The following is a 20,641-nucleotide window of genomic DNA, read 5'->3' on the forward strand; positions in this document are numbered from 1 at the left end:
TCAGCTGCTTCCTGTTGGTCCAACAGAGGAATGGATGGTCCAGCCATGAGTGGAGGTTGCCTTGTTTGGCTGTTACAGCACTGCACCTTGGGGACTGGAGGGAAAAGCAGCCCAGCCTTTTAGTTTAAAGGTTAACATAGGTTACTTGTACATCAGTGCTGGTTTTTCACTTCTGCTTGCCCGAGACCAGCCAGTTCTATATTTGGAGAAAGCTATTCTACCTGCCTTCAAAACAGGTGGAGCAACCAAGCATCCTGGACACCAAGCAGCATTCCATACAGGATGCTTCATATATATCTGAGGGGAAAGGGGGAAGGAAACCAGATGCAAATGTTTTCCAAAAAGATTTTCCATTTTAGGAGACAAAAAAAAAATTACTTCAACAAAAGCAAGATTTCCATCTAAACCATCCAATAGATTACTTTTAATTCCTGTTTGGAACACTTCAGCTCATGCTGCTGGAAAACAAAGAACTAAGATCAACAACAACAACAGCTTCTCCCTGTTTGCATGTATTACCAGGCCTCAATTTTCTCTTCAGCATCCTGTCCAACTTGTTTTTCCTTTAATTACTGTAAATCAAGCTTGCAGCCAAATCCTTCTTTAATCTGAGCAAAACTCACCTTATTGAGGACCCTTTTGATTCAGTGGATACCACAAAGAATAAGATCACAGGAGAAAGATGCTAAAATAAGATTGTTCCACTGGCTTTTTTTTTAACAAAACAACAACAAAAAGGGTGAATTTGCTAAGCACCATGACAAGACAGTGGAAAAAAACAGGTTTGGGGATGCCATTGGTTTCCACTTGATCTGTTTCAAATTCCATAGATCTGCAGACCTTTCTGAGTAGCTGGGGCTTCTCCACTTCAATGAGGATGACTAGGTCACAGTTGTCAGTGCATGCTTAGTTCCCTGGCTGCTGTTGCATCTGTCTTCTTCTGTTAGGAAAAAGAGGAAGGCAACGCCCTTTCACATCTGGAGTGAAGCCCAAGGTCAGTGTGTTAGGCAGCAGTTAGTTTTTAAGAAATACCAGATAAAAGGTAACTTTCTTGATATTCCAATTTGGCCAATTCTTCAACAGATTCTCTGACATTTTCACTGAAACAATTCCCAAGCTAATCCATATTTCCTTTGAATTAGAAGTGCAAAACACTGAGTCCCTACATCAATCCATTTTAAGTTGTGGCAGCTTTGTGTAGGGAATTGGAAAGCCTAGAGTTTCAGTCTACATATGACTCCCAGTGAAAACCTGGAGTGCTTTGTTTTCCTGGTTTGCACAGTCATGTTTTCATGATTCACAAGAGCATAGAACACTTCAGTAACTTACACCAAGATAAATAGACTGAAGTCCCCCACAAAATCTTCTGGTCTTCAGGATTTTGTATAGCACTTCATTGTTTGGCACTTTTTTATCTTCATAGCAACAACACAGTTTTCTTTCAGTTACAGATTTTTCTCTTCTCTTTCTTCTCTTCTCTCTGAAATCCTTCCAGAAAATAAGAGCTATTTTACAAGAATAAACACATGAAAACATAAAATTCTTTATGCTTGTTTTACAGACCTAAGCAAGGGAATCTCTGAAAATCACAACAGGTTATTTATTAGTATGCATACAGAGTATCCCTCTTTTTTTTTTTCCCCAGCAAAACTACCATTTGATCTAGATGAAAAATATATCCCTGTCAAGTCACCAGCAGTTTTTGTCAACAAGAATGTTCATTTTCTGTGCTGATTCAGCTCTATGGACATTGAAGCATGAAAGTCAGATGAGCATGTGCGTGGTGTAATTATGATGCCAAATTTGAAAACTGAAATTTTTTATTGTCGTGCAGTTACTAACTACCTCTGTTTCCTTCTTTTGTATGAATTCTTTACATGCCTGAATAAACATAGATAATATAAACATACATGGCAAAATAGGAGGGGTGTGAAGGGCTAAGCAATTATCCACTGTTGCTAAAATAAGGTAACACAGGCTGAATTCAGTGGGCAAAACCCCTCTCTGGAGCAACTCAGGAATTTTATCAATATCAGGAGGCCAGGGTACATCAGTTGCAGACCTGTCAAAAAGGTGTTTAATGGTGACCTACTTTATCCTATCCCTTTGGAGGTGGTTGCTTTTCCTTGTTATACCTGTTTTTTGTCCCCTCAGGCTGCCTTCAGACTGCAAGCTAAGTCTGTGTCGGTTACACTGTTACTGAAAATGACCAAGCTCTTAACAGCAGTTTTCAGCAGTAGGTAATTTGACCTATTGTGTTTACTAAAGGAGACATCAAAGGATTCTCTGGAGCGTGTTCAAGATATGTCTATTTTTATTACTTTGATGTAATTGATTACTAGCCAGATTTGGACCATCCTCATTCGGTCGCCACTCCAGTGCTTGTTCCAGGATGCAAATGTACTAAGCAAACCACAACCTTTGAGGAGCGTTTGGGTTTAAGAAAGGATTTGAGCAGTGTGCCTAATAGGCTTTAAATTTGCTAGTTCAGATAAAATGCTAATGCTTAAAGGTAATTACTCAAGGCCAGTTAAGGTGTTTCACAGGCTCCCCGGTATGGGCAGGCTGTTCAGGTGTCACAGCAGGCTCTGTTGATTGAAGCACAGCTTCCATTCACCTGCCCAGCTACATTCAAAATACAGTTTTCACTGTTTGACTAGAGGTACAGGGAATGAGTTAGCCTGAGCTGATCAGGACACTGATGGTGTACTTCATACACTGAAGTAGAAACCACCTTTTATCTCAGTAGGTTTCCCTGCAGATACCTGCCAGTGTTTCCAGAAGACCTGGGGCAGAGACTCTCACTGAACTAGAAGCCCTGGTACCATTGATGTCACAAATGGCCTGCAGCAAACTACTTCTGGCCATGCCTCCTTCTTCTGAGGCAGTCCTGCTAGTGAATTGTTCACATATTTGTAACTAAAGAAACACTACACTGCAGCAGAGGCAGCAGGTTGGCTTGGGGTCACTCTTCATTTAGAGGGTTTTTTTCTTGAACATTCTTTCTCTCTCTCTCCCCCCATTGTGTTTTATACAGAAAAATGGTATGTTTCTCTGGGGAAATTATTAGTGTCTTGTAGAGTGCTGTGTTTTAATTGTTTGATGGTGTATTGACTTAATTTAATGATTTAAGAAAATAAGAAAGTCCACAGAAATACTTCAGGTTTTTTGTTTGGTTGGTTTGTCTTTGAACTGTCAGGAGTATATGCTGTTTATTTAGACAAGGGATTTAACTAGCCAACTATCATTGGAATGAGGAGTCATTTTACTTTCTTTCTGTCTTTTTGAGCAATCTCATCTTTAAAGATTTGCCTGCTCTTTTCTTTGCTATGTTCCAGTTAACCACAGGGTATTCATGAGCTTACTTAGACCTCCAATATCCAGGTAATTACAGCCAAATATATCTCTTAGAAGGATGGCATATTATTCTTGTTTGATGTCCTATTGTAATTTGGCAAATACTGTAGATGACTCTAAGTCACCAATACTGAAATTAGCCAGTTATTTCATCATTATGGTTAGGAGGATGGACCAGGGCAGTATTTGTGGGGAGGTGGGTTTGTGACAGACATGGTAGTAATGAAATATGGCCAGGTGTTGGCAAGTTGCTGAAAATTTTGCAAATAATAAAGCAAAGGTAACCTGACTTCTGTACTCCTGCTGACTTTTATTCTTCAAGGTCAAGCATGCTTTTCAGTTCTTCAAGAAATACTGCATGGATTTGTCACTTTTCCAAGCAATAAATATGAATCTGTTTTTATAAAGACAATAAGGACTGCAAATATTCTGGTTTGTTTTGCTTTGAAAAATGGGATATCATCTTGTAAAAAAAAATACCCCCTGAAAAATACCCACTTAAGGAGTTGGTAGTGGAAGCCAAGATACTAACTTTTTCAATCATAGCAATTTAAATTTAAAATAACAGCAAAAAAGATAATTTCCTTCCTGACTACTTGGCTTATCTTAAATGACTTTTTGATCTCCATTTAGCTCCCATATAAGAAAAGCACTGCTACAATGGAAATGGAGGACTCAGGTACTTGGAGACTAAATGATACCCTTACCCATTCATCATTCAGGATATTTGACAGTGTGAAATCATGATGGACAGGCAATTTGAGGGACTATGTGCATCAGTGGTTTCTACTGTACTTGTTTCCTGAATAATCAAAACATTTCTGTCTCTGAAACTGTCAAAGTAACTCACACAAAAGTTAAAAAAAAAAAAAAACTAACAAAAAAATTTTAATTCCTCTTGGGAAAACAGTTTAAAACATTCTCAAGTGTTTTAATAAATTAACTACAGACACTATCATAACATTAGCTTTCAAGAAAACCTTTCTGTTCTAATAAAAAGGGACACTAGGATCTTTTCCTAGTTTCCAAAAGCACTCTCCTAGCATGTTGTTCAACATGAATGCCTCAAAATTATCATGTTCCTTTCACAGCCATTAGGATTACATTTCCTGTAAAGTAAGTTCTGTAAATTTGGGGGTGATGTGTTTATATCCTACATTTTGTTTTAGCTACATTTTTTCCCCTTTGAATCAGCAGAGAAAGCATCTTATTAAAAAAATATTTACAGACCTTACAGCTCTGTGCACTGGGCTGGAGTACAGAATTTATATAAATTTCTGACAATATCTTTAAAAGTAAATGAAGTAACTTAAAGATCTAGGGAATAGTCAACTGTGTAGATCTAGAAGTGCACTGTGCTATAACTGAATTATGGTCCAGAGGATGGGGAATGTCTGGGAAAAAAAATAGAAAAGAAAAAGCATTAGTAAGATAGGCGTATAAGTGAGGCTGTATTAATCTTACTTACCAGCTGTAATACTATTCCATGTCATTTCCTTGGAATCAAGATAGCCACTTTTTTCTGGCTTTCATCTCCATCTGTTGGACATACACTTGTCTAAACTAAAGAGGCATGGTGTTTGGGGGCTGAGGTTTTTCTTTTGCTCCTCTTTACTCTTGTGAGATGACAGAGAATGAGTATGGGTTACTGTAAGTGCCAGACCTGGCTAACCTTGAAAAGGGGAGCCAGGCTTAGAAATCTCCTCAGCGCTGCTGTTGCAGAGCTGTCTGAGAAGGGATGACAAACTGCCCTTTCACTGCAGTGTCACTGGCATTGTGACACAGGAAGAACCCAAGAGCAGAGTGCAGTCCCACAGCAGAGATCACTACTCTGTCCTCAGCAGGGATCTGGTAGTTTTTCTGTGCTATAATTAGCCAGTGCCAAAGAATGCACATTGCATCACAGGAATTAGTCTTGTGGCATTCTCACCTTTGCCTTCCAAAATGAAGGAAATATCTTTCAGTGATAGCTCTTATGCCAAGGGAGCAAAGTACTAAGGGAAAAAATATGTCCTCAGATATCTGGTCAAGAATAGACAGTCTTCACTCATCAATGTAGTTTAAAAAGGAAAGGTGAGTGGTCTGTTGCTGAGAATATACTGACATATATATATATATATATAACTTCTTGTCCCCACAATTCCCATCATGAGCACAGCTTGCAGTGCTTTGGTAGTGGTTTTACTTCTCATCTGTTCATTTGACAGTGTGTACTTCCCAGATTATGTCAGCTTTGTCCTCTGCAGGTCCTTTAGTGAAGGGGAGGATGTATCTGTTTTCCATCACTGCAGCTTCCTCCCAGAGGACAATCAGGGATTTTGCAGTCTGGTTTATTGCAACAAACCAGGCAGAACTTGCTACAAATCAATAACATATCTGGTCTCTTATGAACATATTACTGAATCCTAAAGATACTTATTCTGATTTGAGTAAGACTTGTGAAATAGCAGCTCCCTGGAAGCCAATGAAGTTCCAAATCTATCCAAGTCTGTATGTGACCAGCAATCAGATCATTCTGGATCCTCACGAGCAGTACATTCTGAATCAGCTACCTAGCGCAGATGGAAAAACTGGGTGATTTGTAATGGGTCAAAATTTAAAACTGATTGCAATATTAAATTTACTGTGCACTTTCTTGCGCATTGTTAGTGTTACTTGACTGATGTTTTTTACAACAGTTTCATGTCATACAACTTGTTGCTTTCTGTGCTTTAAATAAATGCATTTTCAGCTCAGGGTAACAGAGTGGATATTCTTAGTTTCATCTTGTGCTATTTCTGCAGCTGTTAGAGTAGCTGTAGAAACCACTACCAGTGATAACCACTTCATAAAAAGACAGCTCCAGCTCAAAAAAACCCATACAATGTAAGTAGGAAGTAACTGAACTTTGGCTGGGGATATCTGGGAAGTTAGCACTGAATACACTTCTTTTTTCTTGAGCAGGGGATTTATTCAACTTCGTTTTATACCCAGCTCGTGGGTAACATTTCCCACTCCCCAGCAGTAGCAATCAGAGAAAGGAATTAAAGTGTTAAACCCATGGCTGAGAGATCAAAGCATGGCATTTTTCTCGAATAAATAAAAACAGCATCTACTGCTCTGTTCTCTCATGTACAAAGTTGCCATATTGGAACCTGATGCAATTCTTAGAAATCTTGCCATTTTTCTTTACATGCTTGTTTTCATTCTCTTCAAAATTAATTCCCTACAATCTCCAACAATAAATGCCATTCTAAGCTGCAGGGATTTTTAAAATTCAACAATAATACATGCTGTTAGTGGGACACTGCAGTAGGCAATTATGATAGCACCTCCCATTAAAACATAATGGTCACATTGTAAAATTCTTGGACATTAGCTAGATTAGAAAGTAATGCCATGCTCATTTAGTAGTAATTTTATAATATGAACATTATGGTATCACATGATTAGCCCACTGATTTTGTTATAAGTGTGATTTGTTTCCTTAACTTATTTTTCTCTTGAACACTTTGCCCACCATGGACAGGTAGCTGTTTTCAGTTAACACCAGCAGAAGCCACGTAAGGTGCCAGGTCTCAGAGTCAAGTGAAAGCACAACACTCTCAGCTTTCTTCTCTGGGCAACTAAACCTCTGGATGTAAAAATATAAAATAAAAACCCAACCTGTGTGCAGTGCAATTGCAACTTGCTTACAATGTTATTATGCACAAAATACAGGAATGTAACTGTATTTACAGGGTCTTATATCCAATTTTAAGCCAGTCTGCTTAGTTTTTGAGATTCAGCTATTTAATAGTTGGATGTTGACAGTGCTGCATAACTAGCTGATGGAGATATTGCATGAAGTGAATCACAGTTCCTACAGCTCTTTTGGGGTGTAATCATTTTGCTTGCTTTTGGGGAAGTGGAAGAAAGAGAGATCTTTGCATACAGCAGGAACAGCAGCTAATCACACCCCATTGTGAAACGATTCAAATACAAAGGGACAGATCTAGCTTCCTCTTAGACCCGAGACTTGTGTTTGCTGATCACAGAAGCCAGCCCTTTTAGTTGGCAGTAGTACTTTAGCCTGCTACAGATATTATTCCAGGTGGTCAGTTTGGAAAATGGCAATACCAATTCCAAGAAAATGGTTGAAACAACACCAGACATCCTCTTGATAGAAAAGCTCACTAACATGAAAGAGTACTGAGCAAATTAGTGTGCTATTTAGGCTTATTTTACTGATGTAAGAACTGTATGTCTGCTGCCTCAGAACCTTTTATCTTTTATCCTTACTCTTGTGTACTTGGTAAAATAAAATAAATATATGTATTTATAAATGTTCTTCTCCTTTGCAAATCTCACATGTTCTAGACAGACCAGTAAATATTATCTCATTTCACAGCTGAATCAAGGGCAGAGGGAAACAGAGCAATTTTCAAAGGGTAACATAAGGAGGAACACAAACAGATTCTTTTCATCTATCCTCAGTCTGTTGGACCAGGACCAACCAGCTTGTGGATGCTGAAGGCAGCTCTTATTTCTGCTGAGCAGGACCAGTGCAGCTATGTTGTAGTGACAAGAACAAAGTCTGCCAAAGATCATCTGCACCACAAACTTTTCTCCCATTCTTATCAAAACATTGGCTGGTTCTCATTTGGGCAATGTTTGGGGAATTCCATGTCAAAGACCTGAGCTAGCCCTAAGGATGGAGATCTCTTCATGTAGGCTCCGTGCTCCATTTTATCTGTAATGTTCTTGCTAGATGAAAAATCCCAGCGATAGAGGATACCTAGTGCTGAAAGAAATATTCATCTTTCCACACAGGTGACGTAGGTTCTGTTCAAGTATCTAGGTTTGAGCTTTTTATGCTGCTCTTTTATTACAGCAACTTCTACATATCCTCCCAATACCAGAGTTTCAGTGGCCAAATTTAGCATGAAACACACAAGCAGAGGCAATCTCTACTTTTTAACAGCTCACAGGCTGAGACTAAATATACAAGAATGAATTGTTGCATGTTACTCTCTCCACAAAAAAGTGAGAAAATTTTCCAGATAGCAAACAATATTGATATTTGAGTTGAAAAATATGCTGATAAAATCCTGAAGAAGCAATCTGCCTCTGGAATAAGAATGTCCACATAGGGTGTTAAACATGTGTAACAGAGGGAAGTTGTCACACCTGCCTGCTAAACCTCCTGATGCTAAGTTCTGAACCCATAATGTTGTCTCTAAAGATGGATTACTTTGTAAAAGCCTGTTCTTTCCTGCAGGACTGAGCAAGCCTGAAGCTTACGTTTCCCACCTTAAAGCAAACAGGAAGTCTGCAGCCAAATGGCAGGGTGAACATGCATCTCCTGTGCTCCAGTTCAAAATGGGTTTCTAAAGACACTTTTCACTTCTGCTTTGGTTAAAGATCTCATCCAGGTTTCATTTTCTTTATAGGTTTGCCATAATCTGTGACTTTCAGACTTTGATAAACCAAACCCATGTGTGACTCATGTCAGCTGATCCCTACACAACAGGAGGGACACAGGGAGAGCAATTCCTCTCTGCAGCATGTGCAGATGGACTTGCAGTGTGCTGAGTGCAGCACTGATCAAAGGCAGCACAGCAGGGCACAGGAGCTTCCCCACAATGTCAGCTGTGCTCCCAGCATCCAGAGGAGGAAGAGGCTGGAAGAGCAGAAGAATCTGGGGAGGATGACGGTAGGACAGAGGTTCTAAACCTCAGTGTGAAGTTGCTTGATTTAGGGCTGTAATATTTACCTTATGTATTCTTCCCTCAGAAAGGCTCACAAAGGAGGTCACATCATGACATCTAATGTATAATTTTTACAGGAATAACCAAGTGTTTTACTCTTTCATTATCTTGTCTTATAGGTGGCATCTGCCTAGACAAAAAGAAATCATCTTAGGACATCAGACACAGTCATTACATGAATAAATTTAGGTGAGGTAGGGAACTTAGGTACTCTGAGATCACAGGAATATTCCCACTAGCTAAAGATGATGATTCATCAGGAAATGTTGATGCAGGGCCACAGGTAGAAAAGTAATAGGCCAGAAGCACAAATAAATTGGATTTATCCTAAACTTAGCTTCCAGTATTTTCCAGCAGGAGAAGCACACAGTTGATTTGGGTAGATATGGTGGGATTTCAGTACGCTGAGGGAAGAGAGAGAACTGTGCTTCAGTCAGGATCATGTAAGGAAGGAGACAGGTCTTGTAGGATTGTGCTGCTTCAGCTTTCCTGCTCATGCTCTGTGCTTTATGCTACTAGCACTTAATAGATTCACTTAAGATAGCAAAGCACCTTGAACCAGTGTTGTCATGACCAAGGGATTAACATTAGAGTCTCCAGGTCTGGATGGATTGTCTAAACTGACCCAGAACGGCTACGTGCTTCCCAATTTTTCATCTGCCTATATAGGGAAGATTGTGTATGCCAAAAAATGTCCAGTCTCCTAGACATAACAATAAAATAAAGTGAAAACAAACAAAGAAACAAACACATGTGATAGGTCTTATTCTGTGCAAATTATTGCCAAACACAAGGCGGATGGGCCTCTCCCTGTAACTTTAAACCTCTCATCACTCACGTTATCCTACCTCATTCACATGAAGAAAAACTTTCAATCTTTTTACTTCAATATTTATAGGACCATCAACACGGAATACAACTTGAATGCAGCAGGGTGATGACAGGTAATTACAGAAAATCTGTAGAGCATAAGCCACATATTATTAAATACAGTCCCTCATGTTCCCTTCCCTTCCCTTCCCTTCCCTTCCCTTCCCTTCCCTTCCCTTCCCTTCCCTTCCCTTCCCTTCCCTTCCCTTCCCTTCCCTTCCCTTCCCTTCCCTTCCCTTCCCTTCCCTTCCCTTCCCTTCCCTTCCCTTCCCCGCCCGCGCGCCCCCTGGCGGCCCGAGCGCTCCCGAACCCCCCCGTGCCGGCGGCAGCGCCCCCTAGCGGCTCCGGCGGACAGCGCGGCCCGGGCGGCGCTCGGGGTCACGGGCCCGGGCGGCCGGGCGCGTGCGCGGCCCCGCCCCGCGGCGCGTGCGCACCCCGGGTCGGCGCGCGGGGGCACGGCGGGAGAGGCCGGCGATGGTGCTGGACACTCTGGCCCGCATCGTCAAGGTGCAGCTGCCCGCGTACCTCAAGCGCCTGCCGCTGCCCGAGAGCGTCGGCGGCTTCATCCGCCTCACAGGTAGGCGGGGGCAGCGGGACCCCCTTCCCGCCCCGGCGGCGCGCTCGGTCCTGCCTGGGATTCGGCTTTCCCCCCTCCGGGCATCGCTCGCTGTCTGCCGGCCGCGGCACAGAACGGGGAACGCCGAACCCTGAACTGTTGTAGCAGGGGGATGACCCGACTGGAGGTGTCGGGGGGCAGGGGAGTTGTCGGGATGAAGTGCAGGGACAGCGTAAAACGTTCGCCTCTGAAATTCCTCTGGGAATCAACGCCGGTGGGCCAGAGGCCGTGCGCCGGGATGGATCGGGATTTAGCCGGAGGCCTAAAGCACGGCCTCTTCGTCTTCCTCACAGGTCAAAGACAGCATCTGAACCGAGTTAAACAAAAAAAAAATCTCTTTCTGGGAACCTGCCACATACATAAATTTAAAGTAGTTTTTAAATTTAGTAATTGTTGTAAGTATTTTCTGCGTGAGGGAGTAGAAAGAGCAGTTCATTGATTGTAGCCCTGTGACAGAGTGAACAGGAACGAAGAGTGAGTAGTGGCGACCTCTGTGGGCGCTCAGTGCTCTGCCCCCGGGGCTCTGGGAGCCCAGGCTCGGCCGTGTGACACAGGCGGGCCCTCAGGCAGGGCAAGTGACAGGATTAGGTCGGTGACTAGAAGGAACGAACGCTCTCCACAGAAAGTAGAAGTAGAAAAAGTTATCAAAGTGCAGAATCAACCTTATATCTTGCAGCACTAACACCAAGACTGTGATAGTGCTGGAAAATTGTTAAATTTAGAACAGGCACAGTTTATTTAAAGCCAGCTTTGAGCACTTCTTTTTTTCCAGCGTGTTTATGTTGCTTGTGACCTGCAAGTCTCATTCTCTTCCTCAGAAACAAGCAAATCTCTTTTAAATTAACTGTTCTCTTCCACAAGTACTCTCTCATATGAAAAAGTTGTTAATTATATTTACCAAGTAGAGAAATTCAGCTGCTACAGAGGTGGGAGGTAAGGGAGGATAGAACAAACTACAGAACAATTCAACTTCTCCTGTTTCTAGTATTTGTCAGTTTATTAATGAAGCCAATTGCGCTTGTAACCACAACTTGACTTAAAATTTGTTAAGCTTAGTAATGTTTTAGTATCTTACTGCTTCACTTGTCTAACTATGTCTTTTTGTAACAGGATTATATTTGTGCAGTCTTCTGTACTCATAATGCGTAGTAGTAATATGATTTATTCTGAAAAACCTCTGGAAGGTTTGGTCTGTAGACCAGAATCAGGGCTTTGGGGTTTTCACCTAGTGTGATCAGCATGGGAGAACTGTTTTGTTGTCACATTGTTTACCCCATTGACTTCAAGGTACTTCCTCAAATTTGGAGAGAGGACAAGAAGCAAATAACTGATTTCTTAAGTCTAGACCAAACATGTGAAATGTCAGTCCCAAAAATACTAAACAAAAGTAAAAGAAGGAGCTGAGTCAGAAACTGCTTTTGAGAACTGGCAGGATTTCATGTGCATACCTGAAAAATCCACTGCCTCTAGTTCTTAGTGATTTTTTGGACTCTAAAAACGGGAGACAAAGGTATATTTAAAAATACACGGCTATAGAGAGAACATTTTTACATTTTAAATTCTTTTTTTCAATACTAAGCTAGACTAGTATCTGCCACCATGCTTTTACCTCTTCCTCCCAGAATGAATATGAATGAAAATGGGGGAAAAAAAGCAAAACTGAACAGGTGCTTCAAGTTATGGCATAGGATAAATGCAACACAGTGAGACTTTTGAGAAGGATGTTGTAGGACACTGCATCCTAGGCACCTACAGTAAAAAATTATCATCTCTTAGGGCATAAAGGTTATTGAAAGTCATTGCTCAGTGAAGAGATGTGTGCTTGCTTGTACGCAGAGCTGCTGTCAGTCTTAAGTTTCATTTGAGAAAATGATTGCTTGAGCAAGTGCTGCCTCTTCTGTGTTGTTGTGGTCTTTGTCCTGTCCTAAAGCCTCTAAGAGCAGGGGATTCCCAGTCCTGGGGTATTTTGCAGTGAATTATCATTAGGAAAGACTATTAGACAATAAAGAAAATTAATGTGACCTTTTGTGTTTGCTACTGTAATTACAAAGTATATTCTTTGGCAAACGGCATACTTTGCTCCTTTTTGGAAAGTGACAAGTAACATTGGTCTAAAAACATTTAAAGTGCAATAATATTTGCCCTTTGGTGGCATCTATTGAACTTAGTCAGGGACCAGCACTATGAAACACTGGGCAACATAGACCTTGTTTGCAAATGCAGGCCAGAATTCAGATTTTGAACAGTGCAGTCTTTTAACTCTTTTATTGCTTCTAAACTCTCATTAGCTTGTAGGTAGATGCAATTTCAGTTCCTGTAGTGCATCAGTTGTAGAAACAACAGAATATATGTATATGGAGCATTTTAGATTTTTTTATAGGATGTTGTATAGTGTGCTGGTTAAAGATCTAGACATCTGTTATCTGGTGTGACCTTACAAAACCAGAATGAAAAACTGCTTGTTTGAAGAGAAAAACTGTTAACATCCAGTGCATACCTCCTGAAGGTAAAAGCAGTGAGGGAGGAAGGAAAGAATGTTTGACCTTGGGTTTGAAAGTGGATATCTAAATTATCATGCTGTGCTGCTCAGAAGCCTCTTCCAGTGCCTTGTCATTGCTTCGTTAGTCTTCTCAAGTTCAGTGAAATGAACAGTGTTGTCTCATGCCAGCATTGCTTTTTGTCCTGGAAGGTGTCATTAAAATGGCATAGAGATTCACCTCAAAATAGCAAACAACCAAAACCAGGATAGATCTGCTTGTTAGTTCTGAAGAGAATGTAATTAGTAGGTACTTCGAATTTGCATGAAGAATGTCATCAGTTTAGAGGACATACAAGCACAGTTCCAATATTCCTTTTGACTGGAAATTAATACTTGTTAAAATCTTGATTTGCAGTTGAGCTGTTACTCTAAGAAGCTGCTTTTGGGTCTGCATAGGGTTATTTCCACAAAAAGTAGCTGAAACATAAGTCAAAGATACCAAAGGAGTAGTTGATGGAAGATAAGCAGGGAATGCCTGCTTTGATTTTCTTCTCAGTGGCTGGTCTGTACCTTTGTTCATAGTGTATGTGTTTCTTTTGGTTTTGGACACGTTACTGTTGGACTAAAAATTAAGACCACCTCTCCTTGAAAATATCCATTGCCTCAGCTTCTTGGAATTCTCTGGTTTCTGATATTTTCCAGGACTTATCTTTGGGATTAGTCTCTATCTAACACAAGTCTGAAGATTGACCTGTTCCATACACTACTCTTCATTTCTGTCTCCAAAATCTGCCTCTCCCCAGGCAGCAGAACTGATAAAGAATCTCCAGAATCAGTGTAATGTCTGAATTCTGAGTTGTCAGCTGTGAAAATAAAGTCTTGTGAATTGCCCTACATCTGCTTCAGAAAGGTATGCATGGCTTCAAAACCAGAGCAGTCTATACTTGCAGGAAGGCATTGCATTAGTGTGGATGAAGGGTTTTTACCATCCCTGCTCACCCAGCCTAAAGATCTCTGACAGTGTCTTGTATCTCATGCCTTAGAACATGATCACATTGATTTTTCAGTTTAAACACAGGAGCTTCAGGCAGTTTTTTGGCAATAACAAGCCAGTTTATGGTTAGTGTACACATGAATGTAACGGGGGGCTTTCCAGAGACTCCCAAATTAGAAGTAAGCACAGAATTTACTGGCTAGTGAGGACAAAACTATTTATCAGCAGTTATCTTGGTACAAATATTAAATAATAACCATCCTAAACAACAGCCTTGTACATCCTATTCCTGCTTATTTCTAATTTCCTTGCTCAGAGGTTACAGCTATCACGTTCCTCTTTCATTTGTATGAACCCAGATGGCTGTGAGCCATTCAGAGACATGACCACTGTTCTCATTTTGATGCTGTATCAGAGTGTGAGACCTGTCCTTTTTGTATGTCAGTCTTAGCCCAGTTATATTCACCACACACATGACAGATGCCCTGGTCCTGCTGTGCTTCTTGGAATGTCTGTTCTGTCTTGGAGTTCAGAGGAGTAGCTTTGTAGAGATCCACATTTTTGTCAACAGTCAGGTTAAATACAAAGTTTGGAATTTTTCTTCAGTGACCAAATATTTTTCCTCTCTTTTGAAATACATTCCAAGTCAGTCCTTCAGGTAAGGTCAGAAAGTGTATTTGGGTTCCTGATGGAATTGATGGAGTGTTCTGGAAAAGAAATGCTAAAAAAGGCAAACAGGCACCGCTGTTCAGGAACTCGGGATTCTGTGTAGCTGAAAAGATTTAACTATCTCAGTGTTAATTGTTACTTAGGGCTTGCAGCTTGTTGGAGGAACTAAGGAAAGAGCACCAGAGATTAATGCATTGCAGTGAGTCCTAGTGAATGTGGTGAATTGTGGTTTGTAGGGACTGCTGCAGGTGCAGTTGGGGAATGGCTGCTGAGACTTCTTGCAGTGCCTTTAGCATTTATGCCGCTGTGATGCATTTCCAGATAAATGCACTAAATGTGGCTGTCACATCAAAGGCAACAAAGAACAAAATATTAATCCCACAAATTGTTTTCATTATATGGTCTGGTTCCAGAAAATTCAAATCCTTAAGAAAAATCCACTCGATTCTAACTGGAGAAGTATTAGCATAAACTTTTGTTTTACTAGTACAAATGAAATCAAGCTATAAAGAATAATGTACTTGTTCAGGGCTACAACCCACCTGGCAGATATAGCCTCCTTGGTTGTGTTTACTTTCTTGTACATCTTAATTTCAAAAAACAATCGGTAGAACATAATCTTGCTATAAATAATCATAAATAATTTAGAAGTCAATTAGTGTCTTGTCTTAAAAAGTGCTTGTGCAGCTATTTGTGCTCCAGCTTGTTATACTTTTGTCTTTCTCTTCTAAAGTATTTTTAAACTCCCTTCTGGATGAGTGTTTAGATTTAATATAGTCTCCAGGAATTTAGAAAAATGCTCTCAACCTTTAGTGCACCATGGTATTTAAATTGCACTTGGGGTATTGTCACAGCATGTTCTGTTGGAAAAGTAGATCCACTTTATATATATAAATGCCAATTACTGATGCATTTCTTAAAAAGTCTAGTAAGTCTTCTCTCACCAGCATGCCTAGAAGATTTATAATGATGTAGCAAGGCTGCCTGATCTGCAGTGGATGCTTTTATTTTTTTACCTGTACTTGAAAGAAATTCCTTACCTTTTCTGTGACTTCACCTCCTGATCTTAGGTGTCTTTCTTCCTCTGTGTTGTAGAAACTGGTTGCAGATCCCTGAGCAAACAGAGGTCTGAAAAATAAAACCAAAGAAATTGGTGAAGGTTTTGCCAGTACCTTAGGGTTGCCCATTTCAATAAATCTTCTATATGTTTTATATTCTTCCATTGAATCATCTTCTAGAGTGATAAAATTCAATTTCATCAATTAATTTCAATTCCTTAAATTCTAGGAATCAGATTTTTACTTTGGCTGGAGTAAATCCTAGGATTTAATCTATGTCTTCTTTTTTTCCTTGAGACTCACCAATGGAATCTTGTTTGTCCTGAGGGCCCTGCTGCCTGAGCAGCCCTGTTTCATACCCTCAGCCTAAGCCATGTGCAAGTAGCTGCTGCTGCACCATCCTGGAGTGGTGCCAAAAGCCAGCCTAAATCCCACCTTATCTCTAGTTTCAGAATGGCTGCGGTTACTGCCTTTCCTGGGCGTGCTGGCCTTGCTCGGTTACCTTGCTGTTCGTCCCTTCCTCTCCAAGAAGAAACAGCAGAAGGATAGCTTGATTAACCTCAAGATCCAGAAGGAAAATCCCAAAGTAGTGAATGAGATCAACATTGAAGATCTGTGCCTCACTAAAGCTTACTGCAGGTGTTGGCGTTCGAAGACGGTAAGACATTGTGCTACTGTAGGGTTAGAGATTGAAACTTGATTATTTTTAGCAGTTTAGCTTTGGTGGTGGATTGCTCTGTGTTGAGTTGTTGCCATTGTCTGGAATTGGAACATGCTTCTGAACTTTGCAGAATGGCACAAAACTGTCTACTTGAAGAAAGCAACTGTAGAAACTTGAAAGAAACACAGTAGGGTTTCTCTAAAATTGTTTAGAGAGTGACCACATGTGAGTAAGAATAAAACCAAGCAAACCTGTTTTACTGTTTGCAAATACATTGCAGCTAATTAAGAGATAACTACTCTTATTTTGCAAAAAACAAAGCTTAGAAAGTTGTTCATATTAGAATGAAAATAAGGCTGGGCCTGTGTTGGTGATTCCTATCTGGTCCATAGCAGTGAGATGACTGGTTGGGATATTCCATATCCCCCAAATTAGCTAGATGTAAATGAGTGTATTTCATTTTGCCTCAATTTTCATTTCCTGATTCAATTTTGAATGTCCTGACCACAGTCTGGTTTTGTTTTCCCTGGATCAAATGCTTTCCTTTTTTAATAAAAACAAAATGTCTGCCCTGAACTGAAGAAGCTTAACTCAGCTATTCTCACTTTGGACTAATCACTTCAGCCAAGTATTTCAGCTTCTCTTATAAAAGTACTTTCTGGTTGCAAATGACTAAATCTATTAAGAGCACTCTTAATAGTTGCACAGTAAATACATTTGTAGCTGTGATAGCTGTTTTGTTTGCTGTTCTTTCATGGAAAACACTTTGTCCCTGACTTTGTGTCTAAGAACAGCTATTTTAGGATCTCCCAGACTTAGTTACTTATTAACTGTGTTTGTTGTTGTCCTTAGTATCCTGTGTCTGATAGGAGACAGGGAGTTTGATGTTGAAGCAGGACATCACAGGAGGAACTAGCAACATTATCAGAGCACTCAGGGCTTAGGAAGAAATACAGAAATCACCACGCAGCTGCTCTACAGAATTATGCTAATTCCTTGTGTTTGGTTTTTTTTTTTTTCCAGTTCCCTGTCTGTGATGGCTCCCACAACAAGCACAATGAGTTAACAGGAGATAATGTAGGTCCACTAATACTCAAGAAGAAAGAAGTATAGCAGATGCTTAATGTAGGTCATGACTGATAAAAAGTCTTTTATACTGTTGTAGTTGCAAGGGACAGCGTTTTGTTATGTGATTGGTATGATTTAGTTTCATGATTGCTATAGATTTCTTTTTGGAATAAATTGCATTTAGACAGTGATGAATTTGTCACTGTTTTGGTACCTTATTCTGAGAAGAATTTTGCCTGCTTTGTAAAACTGTAAAATACCTATCTCTGTAAATAAGTCGTTTATTTCAATAATAAATTGACTTTCTACAACTAAGCCTTTTTTTGTATGAACATACAATTATAAAACTGTCACTATTTCAAGTGCACTTTTCTGTTGAATTTGTTCTGCTGAGAAATCATGTTTTACTCAGCTTTTCAGGAACAAATTTAAGTGTACTTAAGTGGGGGAGAAAAAGATACCAACTTTCTCTTTTGTGAATGTATCTTCAGGCAGCAGATCAATGTTAAGTCACGCAAGCTGAAGGTCTGGCCTGCGTGGTGTCTAAGTGGGCGGTTTGTTGGTCTTACACAAAGCAGCCCAGCTCAGACAAACCCCACACTGCTGGAAAGTTACACACAGCATCCCAGGTGGAGTGCTGGCAGTTCCAGGTCATATATAAACCAAACTATTGAGTAGGTCACCCACTACCATTAACCCTGTATTTTGGGCCCTGTTTTGGTGGTAAGGAGACACAAATTTGCCTCCTGCAAGTTCCCTTGCACTACAGTCACTGCTTTTTGCACATTCATCAAGGGATGAATGGGTTAAGAGACAGAAGTGAGGATGCAGAGCTGAGCTGTTCTCTTGGCTTGTTACCCATTCAGAATTATTATTTAGGCAAATCAGAACGTTTCTGTGCTGAGGCTTATATTCAGATGCAGATAATTACTACTTACCTAACAGCTGGATTTCTAATTAATTATTCTAAAGTGCTTAATTCTCCCATGAAATAGTGTATCCATTAGTTTAAAAATAAAAATTTGTTCCATGCTCCAGTTTTAGACAATGGTACCATGACAGATCTCACCTATTCCTTAACAGCATTTCATTTGACCCTTTGTTAGGTGGGAAGCCCCAGAGCTGTTGCCAAAGCTGATCACCAGAGTGCTGAAACAGAAAGCAAGTCAGAAAGCTGTTCTCACACGTAAGGGCTCTTGCAGCAGCAGCAGAGTTAAGGTAGATCATTCCTCCTCCGTTTGTGACACTTGTGGTTCTAGGTTCCAAAACCTCTTGCCTTGCAGCAAAAGATGGCAGATCAGGATGTGACTGTGTGTTAAATGCCCACTTTTACAAAGTGTGTAACAGAACCATGGTATAATGTTTATTGTTTAAATACTTCATGATGGTCCTGCCTTAATGGATGAGCAAACCATAAATGTATTAGGACATAAACATGTATAACAGAGAAAAATATATAAAGTTAAGTATCTTACACTGTTTTCACTTATAGATGTATATAGAATACCAATCCCCAATTCTTGAGTTTGGTGAAGAAATTAACTGTGAGATGTAAAGCCCTGTCTTTGACTTTTTTCCAGGGTTTAAAAATTACAGTCTACTGTAGCAGACTTATTAGATACAGGCCTGTATGCGCTTCCAGCTTTTATCAGGATACTTCTGTATTCAAACAGATTGGTTTCCTCTGAAATCACAACCAAACCTGTTAAATTAAGAGAAACCTTGTTAAAGTGAGTAATACAGCAACAGGGTTTTGTCTCTCCCAAAAAACTCCTTGAAGAGAAGAACAATGTAAGGTTTAACCTCTTCATTACTTAATCAAGCTATGTTAAAGATGGAATTTTTTTTTCTCCCTACTTGCTCTTAGATGAAATAGTTTAACAGCAATCTACAGACATGGCTGTAGGATAAACAGGGACAGTTATTTTGCTTGTCCTTGTATCTGTAAGGGCATGGAACAAATTTGTAGTGTTGCAAGAGCAAGTCACAGTTCTTTTGTAGAAAGCACATTTTATAATTTCCACAAGATAATTTAATGAGAATCACAAGCAAGATAAATCATCATTTCCTTGGATTTCAAAATCTGTCAAGGTAATACTCTCTCATGTCCACAGAACTTGCTATAGAAAATCTCAAAGAATTTACTAATCTTTTCTATCTAAAGTCAGAGATAGATAGCTAAAAGCTGAAGTGCCTGTACAGCTCTGTATCTCACCAGCAACTGAGAAGTTGAACCAATTACCTGACTTTTCTAATCTAATTGGGAAGCTCCATACACAGGAATAAATTTGCCCTAAATACCAATAAAGACTGGAACGGAGGTCATAGGACCAGGTCTTCAGTGTTGATGGAAAATCTAGGGAAATTGAAATCAGCATTTTGTGACACCTATTTACTCTACAAGAACAGCAATGTTTTTCTTTTAATAATTAATTTGAACATGGTTATAACAGAATACAAATAAACTTGTAAAATAGGTTTGGAGAAAGGTGTCTGACTTGGGGCAACTACTAGACAAAGTAAATGTAACTGAAGTGCAATTGACCAAAAACTTGGTCTTTTGCACTCTTTATTTAAAAAGCAAGATGCAGAAACTATCATCCATTTTGTGGCTGTATTACTCCATGACTCTTTCACAGTTAATTTTAGACTTCAGTTTAAATTCCATAAAAAGCTCAGTTTGGCTGAAAAAGAGAGAGTAAGCAGTGATTATAATCACATCATCATCACATCTCATGGACTGTTGGACTCCCTGCTTGCAGATAGACAATTTCTGTCTTTTCCCATATGCTGCCTGCTGTAACTGCTGGATGCTGGCTGCTGGGAACACTGTCGGCTGTCAGACCTTTCTGCTGCAGAGGTTCTTGTGAACCTTCTAGAACAGCACACTCAGCCTTCTCCCACACTATGCCTGTGATTATGTCTGCATGACAGCGGGACTCTGCTTATCAGTTACTGCACATTGTGCTCTTATTTTATTTCCTGCAAATAAAAGAATACCATGGCATGATTATTTAATTGGCTTGAATTGGTCTTATTCAGTAATGATTTTCAAGGCATTTTGTTAAAAAGGGGGTGTTCTTTAATGTCAGGCTTCACCCGTACTCTGATAAAAACTGAAATCTAATCTCAAAGTTAGC

General features: G+C 40.0%; 1 protein-coding gene across 1 annotated transcript; it reads left to right on the top strand.

Moving 5' to 3' along the window:
• Positions 1-10,391: 10,391 nt before the first annotated feature.
• CISD2 (CDGSH iron sulfur domain 2) lies at positions 10,392-17,868 on the top strand. The gene is made up of 3 exons (XM_030947207.1): positions 10,392-10,533; positions 16,219-16,430; positions 17,457-17,868. Exons 1-3 carry the CDS (start codon positions 10,431-10,433, stop codon positions 17,544-17,546), a joined length of 405 nt encoding a protein of 134 aa, XP_030803067.1. The 5' UTR covers positions 10,392-10,430; the 3' UTR covers positions 17,547-17,868.
• Positions 17,869-20,641: the final 2,773 nt, after the last annotated feature.

The sequence above is a fragment of the Camarhynchus parvulus genome, chromosome 4 (genome assembly GCF_901933205.1).
Source record: "Camarhynchus parvulus chromosome 4, STF_HiC, whole genome shotgun sequence".
Classification (NCBI taxonomy): Eukaryota; Metazoa; Chordata; class Aves; order Passeriformes; family Thraupidae; genus Camarhynchus; species Camarhynchus parvulus.

Bases quoted from the DNA above. Each gene is read 5' to 3' on its own strand.
- CISD2 (XM_030947207.1), top strand. From the start codon at position 10,431: ATGGTGCTGGACACTCTGGCCCGCATCGTCAAGGTGCAGCTGCCCGCG. The intron at 10,534-16,218 runs GTAGGCGGGGGC...CCTTATCTCTAG, and splicing joins CGGCTTCATCCGCCTCACAG to TTTCAGAATGGCTGCGGTTA. The intron at 16,431-17,456 runs GTAAGACATTGT...TTTTTTTTCCAG, and splicing joins GGTGTTGGCGTTCGAAGACG to TTCCCTGTCTGTGATGGCTC.